The 14,419-nt window shown below is 40.0% G+C and overlaps 1 protein-coding gene across 1 annotated transcript in view; it reads left to right on the top strand.

Moving 5' to 3' along the window:
* The window catches only part of LOC134670483 (rho GTPase-activating protein 26), a 72,650-nt gene that overhangs the window by 7,897 nt on the left and 50,334 nt on the right, over positions 1-14,419 (top strand). The window contains exon 2 of the mRNA XM_063528308.1: positions 4,572-4,729. Within this exon, the coding sequence (XP_063384378.1) occupies positions 4,572-4,729 (158 nt within the window). The remainder of the gene's footprint in view (positions 1-4,571; positions 4,730-14,419) is intronic.

A 14,419-nucleotide genomic window follows, 5' to 3' on the forward strand; every position in this document is an offset into this window, starting at 1 on the left:
TAAATAAAAAGGACATTAGGTAGGTACATACAAAGTAATCGTCAATCCGAATTGACGATTGAGGATTGACCGATCATTTCGAATTAACGATTAGTAATCGTCAATCTTCAATCAGTAGATTTAGAATTAGTTTCGTCAATCGTCAATTCGAATTGATCGGTCAGTTCTCAATCGTCAATTCGAATTGATTTTTTGCCAACACTGCTATCATGTAACTGAACCACTTCATGTTTGGGCTCGTTTGATTCGTCTCAACAAGACCTTGGACACAAGTTAGTACTCAGGGTCTGATGATGGAGCTCGAAGGTGGCGACGGGTACCAGTCTATCACATAGCTGAACCACTTCGTGTTTGGTTTATCACCTAGTGTCAAAGATCTTGTTGAGACGAATCAAACGAGCCTAAACACGAAGTGGTTTAGTTGCATGGTTGATTGGTACCGGTGACCACCTTCCAGCTCCATCATCAGACTCTGAGTATCACCTAGTGTCAAAGATCTTGTTGAGACTAATCAAACGAGCCTAAACATGAAGTGGTTTAGTTGCAAGGTTGATTGGTACCGGTGACCACCTTCCGGCTCCATCATCAGACTCTGAGTATCACCTAGTGTCAAAGATCTTGTTGAGACTAGTCAAACGAGCCTAAACATGAAGTGGTTCAGTTGCATGGTTGATTGGTACCGGTAACCAACTTCCAGCTCCATCATCAGACTCTGAGTATCACCTAGTGTCAAAGATCTTGTTGAGATGAATAAAACGAGCCTAAACACGATGTGGTTTAGTTGTATGGTTGATTGGTAATGGTGACCACCTTCCAGCTCCATCATCAGACCCTGAGTACTGTCTTGTGTCAAAGATCTTGTTGAGACGAATCAAACGAGCCCAAACACGAAGTGGTTTAGTTACATGATAGACTGGTACCCGTGGCCACCTTCCAGCTCCATCATCAGACCCTGTGTATCTTCAGTTTCTTGTAACTTGTTTCTTGTAAATAAGCGAGTACCTATAATTTCTTTCAAGTAATATACGTTCATAAGTACGAGTATGGGGCTATTCATAAATTACGTCGTTTCAAATGGGAGGAGGGGGGGGGGGTCTGGACATCGGATGATGGTAGCATGACGTAGGAGGAAACAGAGTCATCCGAAGCATGATTTTTGGATGATTTGAGGGATGGGGGGGTCAAAAATAGATGACGTAATTTATGAACAGCCCCTATGTACATTTGCACTGCATTTAGTATTTTCGTACTTACCAAATAACAGTTTTAGGACTTTATAAGTACAGTTAGTGTTGTTATGGTTGATTTCAATATGCTTCGCGAAGGATCAAGAATGTTTAATCCATCATTGTACTGCGAGTGTGGTAGAAGGGATCGGAATACTGAGCTCGCACGGCCTGCCGTAGCGCGTAAAATACCTAAACTCGCTCAACCCCGAAATGTAATAGCACTCTTAATTAATGCGGCTCTGATATTCTGAGGATGCATATTGTTAAAAATTGAAAAGTGCCTTGCTACGGACCTACGGATTACGACAAAGCCAAAAGGATGGGTTAGGGGTCATCCATTAATTACATCACACGCTTAGGGGGAGGGAGGGGGTCAAGAAAATGTGACATATTGTGACATGGGGGAGGGGGAAGACACAAACTTTGTGACGTCACTTTAACTTCATTATTAGTAACCGAAAATTTATTTAAATTATTTTATTCGCTGTACATTTAAATAACAAGTTTTTAAAACGATAATCGTTTTTATTCATTTAATTTTCTTTCCTAAGCAGTTTTGGGTTATAAAATTACTAATATTTATATCGTTAAAAATATTTTGATAAAATATTAATAATACTTAGGTACTTATTTAATCCGATTTGGCGATTTCGTAGAAAAAATGTGACGTCACACTAGGGGGGAGGGGTTTGCCAAATGTGACCAAGTGTGACAAGGAGGGGGGGAGGGGTCAAAAAACCTAGAAATACGTGTGACGTAATTAATGGATGACCCCTTATGATTTATGATTCTAGCAGTCTATGTATGCATTTCGAATTTTCGATTGTGTTTTCTACCGTAGCATCTCGACTAATCGTTGGTTACCTATTTTATTAACTTACCCATTTTTTCTACAAAAAGATGTTTTGTCGAAAAAATGGGTAGAGTTCGTCTTCGCTATCTTTCTTTCCACCGACTTTGACGTGACAAAGTGTGCAAAGGCCGGAATAAAAAGTATTTTCTTACAAATGTGACCATTCTCTGACACTGCGAATTTTGTGCAAGTTATCTTGATATCTTGGTCCGACTCTAGTAAGGTCGTTATAGTTTTTAACAGTTCTTGTTCACCTTTTCAATTTGAGGAGACTAGAAACGCTCATAAGCTGTAAATGGAGTCCTGTCTGCCGTGGGCGGGGTCACTGACACACTCATTTCAGCTCACTCAACTATACTGCTTCCGAATTAAATGAGAGCCAGCCTAACTGTTTCGTTTTTTTTGCAATAAACACGGGTTAGTGACGCTATTCCTAGTCCTAAAAATTCTGCTATAATATTATCTGCTCTCTCGTTCTGAAGAAACATAGATATTTGTCAAGGCAAATACCTGAAGCGTTGGTAGCTTAGCGTCCCGAATTTTAGTGTAAGTATTAGCTTCTAAACCGGAGGTCATGGTTTCACACCCACAAGCTCGTTAAAAAAATTCTGGGAAAATATGTACAAATTATCATTTGATGTTTGCCAACGCTTTTCGGTGAAGGGAAACATCGTGAGGAAACTGGCCTCACCCCAATAAGAAAGCCTAGCTTAGTACTTCATCCTCTCCGGGTTAGGTCAGATGGTACGTCTACCATTCATAAAATGTAGTAGCCTGCGCTAATACTTGGGATTAGGTTTTTAATGCGGACTCCGGGTTTCTTGCCATCGCTACGATGTGCAGGACAGGCCAAAGCGAAAATTAATCGAATACTTTATAACTGTAATTTGCTTCCGCTGGAAACCCGTTGCTTTATTCTATCCGATAGACTTCGCTGCGAGGATCGGCAAACGTTTAAAGAGAAGAGCCAACCGCAGTAGAAATCATCAGTTTTATAGTGGTCTAATCCCTAAGGTTTAACAATTTGCCGCAATTGAAACTCAAAAAAGCCGCATGCTGTCTATGAAGCTTTTGTAGTAGAGCCACAAGGCAAAGTGTCTTGACATGATCGTGAAGTAGTGCCGTGAGTCGTGACCGGTGCGGTGTGCTCCGGCTGTCACCTGCCGTACCGACGCTCACCTTGAAACTGAATGCAGAAGGGCATGCCTTTACCTTTACTCAGTTATGCAGTGCGTGAAAGTTTACAAATCCTTAATACATTAGAACAGCGGTCGGCAACCTGCGGCCCGCGGGCGGCATGCGGCTCGTGAAACTGTCACGTGCGGCCCGAGTGCCGCCTAGGCTATTTTGTATGTAATAGTGACAAACGACAATGTCTCATAAAGTCATAAATATTAACAAACTACGGCCCGCGACACCTCCGTTTCTTCTCTCTTCTCACTCTCTGCTAAAAGGTTGCCGACCGCTGCATTAGAACATTACAAGATAATAAATTGGTTACTGTTATAATGAAATTGTTTTTATGCGGGACACGTAACTGACAGAGCGTGAGTTGTTTCATTGACATCTTTTTTCCATATTCCTGACCTTTGGGAGGCGTGCGTGGGGCCGAAGCCAACAGCGCAGAGGCCCTTTAAGACAATTTAATCTAAAAGCAAGGGATACACGTGGCGGATACCATCTCCGAGCGCACAATAAAATACATCCAGAGATGGTCCCCGCCAATTGCAAAGACTATTGCAGTGCAGCACTTTTGTGCTGCGATGGGATTGCGATCTAAGGTCATAGGCTATTGATATGCAAGTTGGATGGACGGCATAATGGCCTATGGGAGGAGACTATAGCCTGCCGTATACCTGACGTGACAATCAGTCTCAAAATTGTGAAAGACAGGTGGTTACTCGCCTATTACTCATTTCGTGCTGGGCCCCACAAAATTGCCGCACACACAGCAGTGCGACAATAGAGCAATACTTCGGAGCGGCTCTGAGGTTGTCGAGAGGTGAGTCTGCGGTAGCCACATTCCAGTAATCCGTTCAGCAGGCCGCTGGCGTTATGACATTTTACACTTCCAACCTGGAGCATATAGGTCCCGCTCTTGCGACTCCACTCTGGCCGGCCGGTGAAGTCAAGCTCAGAGGCGAGGGCCAGATGAAAGAGCCCTCTGTAATAAACTGTATGCCACACCCAAAAAATATTTCAAAAGAGATCAGGTGAAAACGCGCTTTGCAAGTGCAAGCATTAGGGTCCGTTACATACATATTATTGCACGAAATCTTCTAGTTATACTAGGGACTTTAGAAAGAGACTTCCGCAATTACAAGTGTATATTAAGCTTTCATGAATTTGTCCCCTCAGTCCCCTAGTTGTACATTATCCGCCGCCTGGCGAGGTATCGCCGCGTGAAGCAGCTCGGTCTGTGGAGACGTGCCTCGCTAAAGACCGAACTGCTGATGCCCGCCTATTGATGTATTATGTATCTTCCACAGGACTGGGCGCGGCGCAGCTGGCGTTGGCGGGCAGCATGGAAAACTTCGAGTTTGCGTGCATCGGCGCCTCCATGACCGAGGACGAGCGCGTCATCTCGCACTCTCTCCACCATTTCGCCAAGCTCATGCGGACCATCGAGGACGAGCGCGAGCGCATGGTCAGTACCTACATATAGTCATATGTGACGTCCCATGGTCAAAGGTACTATGGCGGGTATATGGAGTTATGCATACCCCAGTAATCTACAATAAATAAGCTATCGATAACACAAGATCATCAACCTCCTAAGTTGTGTTGTGTAAGAACCACACTGCCCGGTTTCTAAGTGAGAACTTAACTTACCTCCGTTTTAGGGGTCCATCTTTATCAGGTTGGAGACAGTAGGTTTACATAAACTAAACGGCTGGTTTCGCCGTCATACTTTATATTTTCAATCCAATGATTACACAACTAATACGACAGTGAGTTTATATCGATAGCTATGTTAATTTGCTAAAGATCTTCTTTGTATGACGGCTGTCTTATACTATCTCTGCATCTGCAATCAGACTGTACTTACCTAAACTCATTTCTATCGTATGTCAAGCGTTGTTTACCAAATGTATAGACCTGAATTCCTTTGAAATCTCTATAAAAACTGCATTGTTTTTCCGTTCCATTAGCAAGATTAGCGAGACGTATCACACATCCCAACATTCCTACCAATGTAGAGACGCCAGCAGACGAGCCATCGTTCACACGGTAAATTGACTAATTGTAAACCTCAGTGCACCGAGATAAGGTTTGACAATATGAGTTGCTGATTGCATTTGACAATAGAGGCGTGTTCAGATATTTGTGAGTACCTTGGCCGCCCCGAAACATCTGATGGCGACTGTATTACCATCGTTTTCGCACATTTAATTGTCAGTTCGTAAAGGAGCCCTATTATAAAGGTTTAAGGTCCATCGATGTTCAGTTACTTAAGAAGTACTATTAGAAGTATTAGAACAAATTAAATTACATACATATTTACAGAAAATATTTTAATTAGTTTTTTTTTTCAAGTACAAACACTACTATATAAATTATAAACTGAACTAAATGTCAAATGGTAATGGAATTTGGGTGGTTGTATGAATGGACGTTTGTTCGCGAGTAGGTCACCCTTTTCCTTTCTCTAGTGACGTGTCGTAGAGTAAATAACGGAGATCGCGGCTAGAGAGAGCAAGGACGTCATCGCCACGTGAACAACGCCGCGCCGCCGCCGGGCCCGCGCCGGGGCAACTTGGCGATTTGTTTACTTTACTATTAACCTTCGTCCACAACCAACTCCGAAACTAATGCACTCGCTGCTCGAGTATATCACTAGTAGTTACGAAATTTCAATTATTCTGGTTCACTTCCACTATTTAAAATTAGGGGCCATCCATTAATTACGTCACACGTTTAGGGGGTGGGAGGGGTCAATAAAATGTGACATGTTGTGACATGGGGGAGGGGAAAGTCACAAACATTGTGACATCACTTTAACTTCATCACTATTCATCAGTAACCGAAAATTAATTTATATTTTTTTATTCGTTGTACATTTAAATAATGAGGTTTTGGAAGTAGATAATTTTCGTTCCTAATTGGTTTTGTGTTATAAAATTACTAATATTTCTTTTACCAAAAATATTTTTTATTAAAAAATATTGCCGATTTCGTTGAAAACAAAATTGCCTAAAATATGACGTCACACCAGGTGGGGAGGGATTTGCAAAATGTGACCAAGTGTGACAAGGAGAGGGGGAGGGGTCAAAAAACCTAGAAATTCGTGTGACGTAATTAATGGATGATCCCTTAAATATGTAATTTAATATAAAGATATTTTTAGATTTAATAATTTTGTAAAGACAATCCCTATAATTAAGTAACAGATAATTTTTGTTATAGATCGTATCAAATTAGCCTGCCAATAACGATCTCCGTGCTTCGCTGGCTAAACCAGAGAGATACGCTTTACAGTTAGAGATATAGTACCATAAATTTCCTGTACCATAAATTTGTGATTTGTGTTTTGTACAATAAAGAGTTTATACATACATACATACATACATACATACATACAGTATTTGTGATTTTCGTACATGTTGCCGGTTATCAATGTCACTGTGCGAGTTTTACGCGCATGCAATAGAGATAGCAACAGGTGGGGCAATTACCATATCGTCCACACTGTTAACAGTGTTAACTGTACGTCGGTGGACCTTATGCCTTTTGTAATAAAATAAGGTCGACCGATGTACAGTTAGGTTAGGAATTTTGCTGTTTGTAATACAAAAATCTATCTGGAAAGAGTCTCTTCTTTAGATAGGTATCGTGAGATCGTGACTGTGGTGGGCAGCAAAGAGTTAAAAGAGAGCGCCAGTAAGAAAGCGACACTATGGTAGAATGTTCATTTAAATAGTTAGCGAAACATGGGATAGTCGTTGCTGAGGATATACAGCGAACATCGAAAATCGAAATTTGTTTTGTGCCTTCCCAAAGCTGTTGCATATTGGAATCCGGCGCGCCGCCGCCGCCGCCGCCGCCCGGGGCGCACGCACATGCAGGCCCACCACTACTAGCACACTATACAGCTACCTAATGTTCGAATGGTAACCGTCGGAATGCATTGTGTAGTGTCGCGTCCTCGTGTCAAGGCCGCGCCGGCGCAGCCTGCATGTGCAGTCAGAAGCATTCTGGGAAATACTGTTAAGAATTAATCATAATGCAGAGTGATTTTGTTGTCTGACCGTACAATGAGGGGTGAATATGTCATTCAGTAATGAACTGGGTTTGGCTTCATAGTAAAAGCTGTACAATGTAAAGTGCCAAAACGTAGACATATTTAGCAGCTCACTAAGATTGTTTAAAAAATTAGTTTTTTCTTCTTTAAAATAATAAACACCTGTATGACCAGCTAAATTAAGATTTCCTCACATATCTCGTCCCACATACTAGTACATATGCATGTCATTTATACGTAGTAATAAGTTTTTATTATAATATTTGTTTACATATAGGAAACTATAAGTCTATTACTAGAATAATGTTACTCTATATAATTATCTGTTGTATAAGACTGTTTGTTTCTTAATTAAAAAAAAAAGTTATTCAGTATGATCAGAGTATGGTCAGACATAAAAAAATCACTGTGTATAACACATGAAAAACTAATCCGTACGTCTAGCTCGACTCTAAAATTAACTTATTCATATTAGTAAGTTTTATGTATACGTGCGTGTCATAAAATACTCTTTTAACAAGACTTGAACCAAACTGCTCGACGTTTTTTAGCGTTGCGTTTAGTCGATCGGGCTGCAATGCAATGCAAGTAATGTAGATGATAAAGGCTAGTTACTGGCTAACTAAACGACCACGTGATGTTTTCCTACTTCGATAAAGATGTTTACACCTGCAACACTAACAGCAACATTCCTTGACCATTCGTGAACCTTAATGGGTTTGCTATAACGTTTTAGAATTGTTAGTTAGCACTGTTAGCAGTTATATGACTAGTGGTCGCTCTTATGTCGTTGCAATGTGGTTTATAAATGGTTAACTGTCCTATTTAATCATTCGTGGTAAGTACATGTACTAGCATGTTTTCTTGACGAGCGGCCGAACTGGTCACGGTAATTGCCGGTGTTGGATGACCAATTTGTACAAGCGACGATGTTTAAAATGGCGGGTATCGTTGTTGTTTACCGTATTACTTATCTACTTCATATTTCTCGAAGAACCCTAAATGGGTTCTTCGAGAAAGTTTAAACCATAATGGTTAGCTAAACAAAACAATGTAAACGTGAGTTTTATAATGTAGCGCACGTGCGAATCTATGACAATAAGAATATGACTAATTTAATTAAAAAAATACATTTGTACTGAAGCGTCCAGCCGCCGCCGCCATCAGGTATATCGGAGCGGCCAAGGTGCTCCCAAATATCTGAACAAGCATTGAGCCAAATGGAAGGGTCAGTTCTCCGTAAGGGATCATCCATTAAGGTCATCCATTATCTAGGTTTTTTGACCCCTCCCCCCCTCCTTGTCACACTTGGTCACATTTTGCAAATCCTTCCCCACCTGGTGTGACGTCACATTTTAGGCAATTTTGTTTTCAACGAAATCGGCAATACTAACTCGGCATTATTTTTTTAATAAAAATATATTTTTGGTAAAAGAAATATTAGCAATTTTATAACACAAAACCAATTAAGAACGAAAATTACCTACTTCCAAAACCTCATTATTTATTTTAGGCAATTTTGTTTTCAACGAAATCGGCAATACTAACTCGGCATTATTTTTTTAATAAAAATATATTTTTGGTAAAAGAAATATTAGCAATTTTATAACACAAAACCAATTAAGAACGAAAATTACCTACTTCCAAAACCTCATTATTTAAATGTACAGCGAATAAAAAAATATAAATTATTTTTCGGTTACTGATGAATAGTGATGAAGTTAAAATGACGTCACAATGTTTGTGACTCCCCCCTCCCCCATGTCACAACATGACACATTTTCTTGACCCCCTCCCACCCCTAAAAGTGTGACGTAATTAATGGATGATCCCTAATACTTGATTCTTTTCTTCGTCATTTAGGACCCTAAGAGAAAGTTATTTTTTCAGCACAACAGATTAATATCATCAATATCTGTGTCGCACTGTTTTGTTTTATAATATTTTTTTAAGTGCTAGAGCTCATCATCAGACATTGCCTAGAACGGCTTAATTGACTAGCCCGCAAAGAGAATCCTGGTATTCAACACTGATTTGATATCATTTAGCACAAAAATTAGAGGGTTTGCTCAAATGATCGTGGACATCTCGGCTACTCGAATTTATTTCATGACGAATGTCGAACAGAAACGTGTTGTTCATTATTATATTAGTGGGGTTCCCTCGACTCGTTATTATTAAGATGATTCAACGTTTGATATTGTTATGATTGTTGTTATCAACCGGTCTGCATAACGTAATCGGGCCCACTCTCACTTTCCTCCGCCGCGCCGCGCGGGCCGGGCGCCGCGCCGGCGCACACGGAATACTAACGAGTTCAGCGACACGAGGGTACATATGTCGGACACCGACACAACACTCGTTGACCCGCTAGGCCGCCATGTAGCCACTCCGGTCAACATCGGCCACTGCTGCGTGGTTACTGGCTCTTGGTTATTTGTGCTCTTACTTTAATTGTTGTGTTTCACTGTAGTGAGCCTATTCGAGATTTCAGGCCAGGGGGATACACCCATTAAAAAGCGCCTAAGCTCATTGGGTTCAAATCTTTATTGTCAAGGCGTTAGAGTGCGTGTGCAGATATTTTTGGGCACCTCGGCTGCTCCGATATATCTGATGGCGACGATACCCGCGGAAGCGAGCTCTTAATGCCCGGTCCCGTTACAAGGATGCGGTCAATCCACTCGACTGTGGAGCTCACGTCATATGTGCAAGAGCTAGTGTCAACTGCTTGTTGCGTAATCTCAAACGAAAGTGATCGCGGTGACCAAATCAGATGCGGTCATTGAGGTCTCGCCAACATGAACTGTTATCAACTGTTTCACGATTGATTGTATGAACTGATTCACGATTTCTGAATTAGCTGATTAACTTATTTAGTTGTACTTAGGCACCTACCTACGTTCGTAACCTCGGTGATAATACAATGTTATTAGATACCATCAAGCTGGTTCGATTATGAAGGCGGTAGAAGAGTAGGTAGTTAATAGTTCTAGGAACTCTGTAGACAGTAATAAACTATCCAACCTCGTTGAATTCGGGCTTCTCAGAATCGCTCGAGTACCTACTTAGGCGACGGCTTAATATCAGTTGCCGATAAAAGCTTGTTTCGAAAATGAAACTTTTTAAACTTTATATTATCTCATAGGTACCTTTAAACGAGCAAATACAGTGGAACCTCGATAGCACAAATCTCGAGGGAAACGCCAAAAACTCGTGTTAAAGAGGTTTCGTCTTATGGAGTACAGTTTTATTGTCTGTTTCAAGTTACAGAAACAGACAATAAACATGGAATGGTCGGACAGACAGACAGACAGACGCACGAGTGATCCTATAAGGGTTCCGTTGTTCCTTTTACGGTACCCTAAAAATGTACTGAATAGTCGAGTCGAATTATAGTTATGGCGGTTTCGTGCTCTGATTGACGGACAGTAACATTTTATTTCGTATTAACGAGGATTTCGTCTTATCGAGGTTCGAGTTAGCGAGGTTCCACTGTACGTATATATGTACATATTTCGGAGATCTCGAAATTTGCTTTAAGGGGGTTTTGGGGGGCGAAAAATCGATAGAGCTAGATATTTTCTCTGGGAAAATACGCATTTAGGAGTTTTTATGTTTTCCGAGCAAAGCACGGTCTCCCAGATATAACAATTAATACAATCACACAACTTTCTCGACATACAATAACATGCACGCATTTCCGTAAATAACTAATAAATTAAACATTTAAAAACATACGCTACCCATATAACCATTCCAGTCGCAGAATCATCAAAGTGGTAACTAAATGTCAGATGTGTCGTAACAGAGTCCACACAATGTGTCTAGAATTGTTTCGAAACAAAGTGTCGTCGCCGTGTGTACACTTTTCCGTAACAAGGTGTCGACACATTTGTGTGCACTTTGCGTGCGGTTTGCGACTAAATCTGACAGCAAATTTGTGACAGCAAATGTCAATATAAAATACCTCTTGAAAACCAAGGTTTGTCAAACTACTATTACATTAATTAGTGTGTCGTGTGCTCGTAAGTAATTCTAGTAAGTCATCATGGGCGATGCAAATGATAATAATCGACCAAAACCATATAAACACCCAACACCCGTCAACCTTTCACAGAAAAGTTTTTAAAGAAATGCAATAAGCTACTTAGGTCAGCCAACGAATGCTCCAAAAAGTTGTAGAGGGAAATGCTCGGAATACAATTTTTGACTCTGTAACTTGGTTTGGACAAGTTAGGAGGTGAACATATCAAAAGTCCCCGGCCGTAGCCCTTGAGCGGGGGGAAGAGAGGGGGCTTTGTTTGAAGGTCCCTTTGTTGAAAGGTTTTCCGGTTTTTCGATTATATCTCGGAAACTATGCATCTTAGCGACATGGCCATTTATATACAAAATGAAAGTTAATTTAATTTGTTACAAGTTTATTCAGTCAATTTTTTCGATATGTTGAATAGTTTTTGAGATATCCGCTCTTGAAAGTTTATTTAGAGCTCTCAATTTTATCTTGATATATCTACATCAGTGAAGGTGCTAGGCCGTGTATGGTATCGTTTTCGTATAAATCTGGGTTGCTGAATCCATTTAAGGTATCACATTGACACCATTCCACAAAATTAAAAAAATCTTTTTAGGGTTCCGTACCTCAAAAGCAAAAAACGGAATCCTTATAGGATCACTCGTGAGTCTGTATGTCTGTCCATCTGAATACACAAAATAGTTCTTTACCTATAGATGACAGGAAAACCTATTAGAAATGTGCCGTCAAGCGCGAGTCGGACTTAATGTACGGAACCCTTAATACGCGAGTCCGACTCGCACTTGGTTGGTTTTTTTTAAACTCCTCTTGACGCTTAACCGCTGAACCGATTTCGTTGAAATTTGGTATAGAAATAGTTTGCGTCCCGGAACAGGACATAGGATAGATCTTATAACCAAAATCATCTTTTGAAGGTGTGAAAAGTGGCGTGGAAATTTGTACGGGAAATCAATAACCGCTGAACCGATTTATATTAAATTTGGGATGGTCTACATCTTTGATTTAGTTAAAAATGATAAAAAAAACATGACTTCAAACCTAAACTTAAACAGTATTAACTTCAAGAAGTCAATTCTGAATTCCCCCTACACCTCATTTCACACCTTTGAAGGATGATTTTTGAGATAACTTATTATGTCCTGTCTCGGGACTCAAAATATATGTGTACTAAATTTAAATTAAAACTGTTCAGCAGTTTAAGCGTGAAGAGGAGTTTAAAAGAAAGTAAGTTTATATGTTTTTACTTTGGAATGGTGTCAATGTGATACCATAACTAAATTTGGTACTGCGAATTTATACGAAAACGATACCAAACATGGCCTCGTAGCTTTACTGTTGTAGAAGTCAAAATAAAATTGAGATTAAATTCTTATTACTTGACCAAACTTGTGTAGAAGGAAAAGGAAAAATAAAAGTCTTCGGCAGGAATATAAGACACAATTTTTTTTTTTTTGCGTTACTATTACAATTATCAAATATAAACATACCTTGATTATATTATTCTAGTGAGATCCTCACAGATAAACAAAAACATTTACTTAAAAAATTACAAGGTCGAAATGTCACGGAACTTGTGAGAGTAATACGTGAAAAATAAAAACTTTTATGACAAAAAAATCTGGACACAATTTAAGAAGCATCCAATTGCGTCGAGGAATCATCTATATTTTTACTTGTTTCATTACCTCCTCGCTTCTTTTTTTGTCCTTTGTATTCTGTAGCAATTTGTTAGATCTGAAAATAAAGATAACTTGCGTCGTCACGGATGTCGATTTATAGGTTTTAGGGAGTGCAGAATTCGAAAACGATGATCATTTTATAATCCAAGATGGCCGCTACGTATTCTGTCATAAAAGTCGTCATGAATATCGTTTTATAGGTTTTAGGAAGTGCCGATTTCGAAAATGATGACCAGTTTGGAATCCAAGATGTGTGCCGTGCACTTTGTCATAAAAGTCGTCATGGATATCGTTTTATAGGTTTTAGGGAGTGCAGAATTCGAAAATGATGACCATTTTGGATTCCAAGATGTCTGCCGTGCACTTTGTCATATAAGCCGTCATAGATGTTGATTTATAGGTGTTAGGAAGAGCAGATTTCGAAAATGATGACCATGACCAACAAAACGACATCCATGTCGACTTTTAACATAGTGCATGGCCGCCATCTTCGATTCCAAAATAGTTATTATTTTCGAAATCTGCGCTCCCTAAAACCTATAAAACGACACCCATGACAACTTTTATGACATAGTGCATGGCCGCCATTTTGGATTTCAAAATGGTCATCATTTTCGAAATCTGCGCCCCCAAAACCTATAAAACGACACCCATGACGACTTTTATTACATAGTGCATGGCCGCCATTTTGGATTTCAAAATGGTCATCATTTTCTAAATCGGGGCCCCCTAAAACCTATAAAACGACACCCATGACGACTTTTATGACATAGTGCATGGCCACCATTTTGGAATCCAAAATGGTCATCATTTTCTAAATCTGCGCCCCCCAAAACCTATAAAACGACACCCATGACGACTTTTATTACATAGTGCATGGCCGCCATTTTGGATTTCAAAATGGTCATCATTTTCTAAATCGGGGCCCCCTAAAACCTATAAAACGACATCCATGACGACTTTTAACATAGTGCATGGCCGCCATCTTCGATTCCAAAATAGTTATTATTTTCGAAATCTGCGCTCCCTAAAACATATAAAACGACACCCATGACAACTTTTATGACATAGTGCATGGCCGCCATTTTGGATTTCAAAATGGTCATCATTTTCGAAATCTGCGCCCCCAAAACCTATAAAACGACACCTATGACGACTTTTATGACATAGTGCATGGCCACCATTTTGGAATCCAAAATGGTCATCATTTTCTAAATCTGCGCCCCCCAAAACCTATAAAACGACACCCATGACGACTTTTATTACATAGTGCATGGCCGCCATTTTGGATTTCAAAATGGTCATCATTTTCTAAATCGGGGCCCCCTAAAACCTATAAAACGACATCCATGACGACTTTTATAACATAGTGCATGGCCGCCA

The sequence above is a fragment of the Cydia fagiglandana genome, chromosome 14 (genome assembly GCF_963556715.1).
Source record: "Cydia fagiglandana chromosome 14, ilCydFagi1.1, whole genome shotgun sequence".
Lineage (NCBI taxonomy): Eukaryota > Metazoa > Arthropoda > Insecta > Lepidoptera > Tortricidae > Cydia > Cydia fagiglandana.